The following is a 1,296-nucleotide window of genomic DNA, read 5'->3' on the forward strand; positions in this document are numbered from 1 at the left end:
CTCCTTAACCATCCTAACCCATTAATTCTTAATCTTTCATCCTTAGCAATCCCTGATAATCCTCCGAGGCGTCTGAAAAGAAGATGGCCACGGGAACTCCTAATTTAAATTAATATTTGAAGTACCACCAATGGGTGGTTCCTTCCCAAGATTTTCAAGTCTATATGAAACATACAACATATTTACTTATTGTATTATTTTGTACAGTTTTAAATTACATTAAATAAATCTTCAGGACCGGGACCTTCCACTGAGAAGAGGATGTCCTCCCCAGGGACTTCTGCACCTATGGCAAAGAGGCCTAGGGAAGGTGGACCAATGAGACCGACGTACTCAAACGCTGCGTGATGCAGCAGGGTTGCCATCATTCCTGACGGTTATCCTTCCGTCCAGCTCACTCGTGAGCCGAGTGATGAGGTGCAGACACGTCTGATTAGGATTATGGACGAACAGGCACAAGGGGGTGCACACCTCGAGTTTAATAATTTTATTTATCATCTCGGGGGTGCATCGTGATTTGCGACAACCAAGCTGGAAGGGACTGGCTGTCGACTGTTATCAGAGACGTCATCATCGGCGATAATATTACATTACACGCCGGCAATGTTGATGAGCTCCAGAGGACCACCAGGGTGGGAATTTTCTTCCCTGGTGAGCGAGTTGAGGCAGATATTCTCCTTCGAAGAATTGGCTACCAAAACTGCAGGATGCCCGACGTTGGAAGATGGACGTTGGTCGGCACTAAGGAAGAGGAGGCTGGCTTTTACGGGTTTTTTAAGATCCCGGAAAGCAGCATACGATTTTTAGAAGGCAGAGGCTTCCTGATGAACTATAATTTCAGGAAGGCCTTTGTTAAGGTTCACACTAGGAGGAGACCTCCACCAAGGGAAGAGAGAGGGGCTGGCGAACCCATGGATGTGGAGAGTGCTGCTTCGACCTCTCGCTCTGGCGTGGGTAGGATGGTGGCCCACCGCGCCGGAGCGGGGGAATCGGGGAGGCGGACCATGGGCGGATCTGGAGTGCAGACTGTGAGCGAATCTGGAGGACTGATTACCAGTGGATCCGGAGGGCTGGCAGCGGGCGGCTCTGGAGGACGGGCTGTTGTTAGACCCAGGGAGCTGGCGGTGGAGAGCGATCCTGGAGGTCTTGCTGCTGGGGGCGCGTCCGCGGCGGGGGCTGGAGGGCCCGCTGCTTCTCGGGCTGCCGCTGAGGCGGGGACCGGGGGTGGTGGTGTCTCGCTGTCCCCGGCGGGGGGAGCCCGCCGGCAGCTGAGGATTAAAGAAGAGGATGAAGTTG

The 1,296-nt window shown here is 53.2% G+C and overlaps 2 protein-coding genes across 2 annotated transcripts in view; both read left to right on the top strand.

Moving 5' to 3' along the window:
* The window catches only part of LOC106677925 (mediator of RNA polymerase II transcription subunit 30), a 19,291-nt gene that overhangs the window by 1,477 nt on the left and 16,518 nt on the right, over window positions 1-1,296 (top strand). The gene's annotated exons all lie outside the window — the stretch shown is intronic.
* LOC136796019 (alanine and glycine-rich protein-like) overlaps window positions 708-1,296 on the top strand; it is a 2,464-nt gene continuing 1,875 nt past the window's right edge. Inside the window, exon 1 of the mRNA XM_067048445.1 lies at window positions 708-1,292. Within this exon, the coding sequence (XP_066904546.1) occupies window positions 708-1,292 (585 nt within the window). The remainder of the gene's footprint in view (window positions 1,293-1,296) is intronic.

This window comes from Halyomorpha halys, unplaced genomic scaffold (assembly GCF_000696795.3).
Source record: "Halyomorpha halys isolate HHAL.00 unplaced genomic scaffold, Hhal_1.1 Scaffold114.1, whole genome shotgun sequence".
Lineage (NCBI taxonomy): Eukaryota > Metazoa > Arthropoda > Insecta > Hemiptera > Pentatomidae > Halyomorpha > Halyomorpha halys.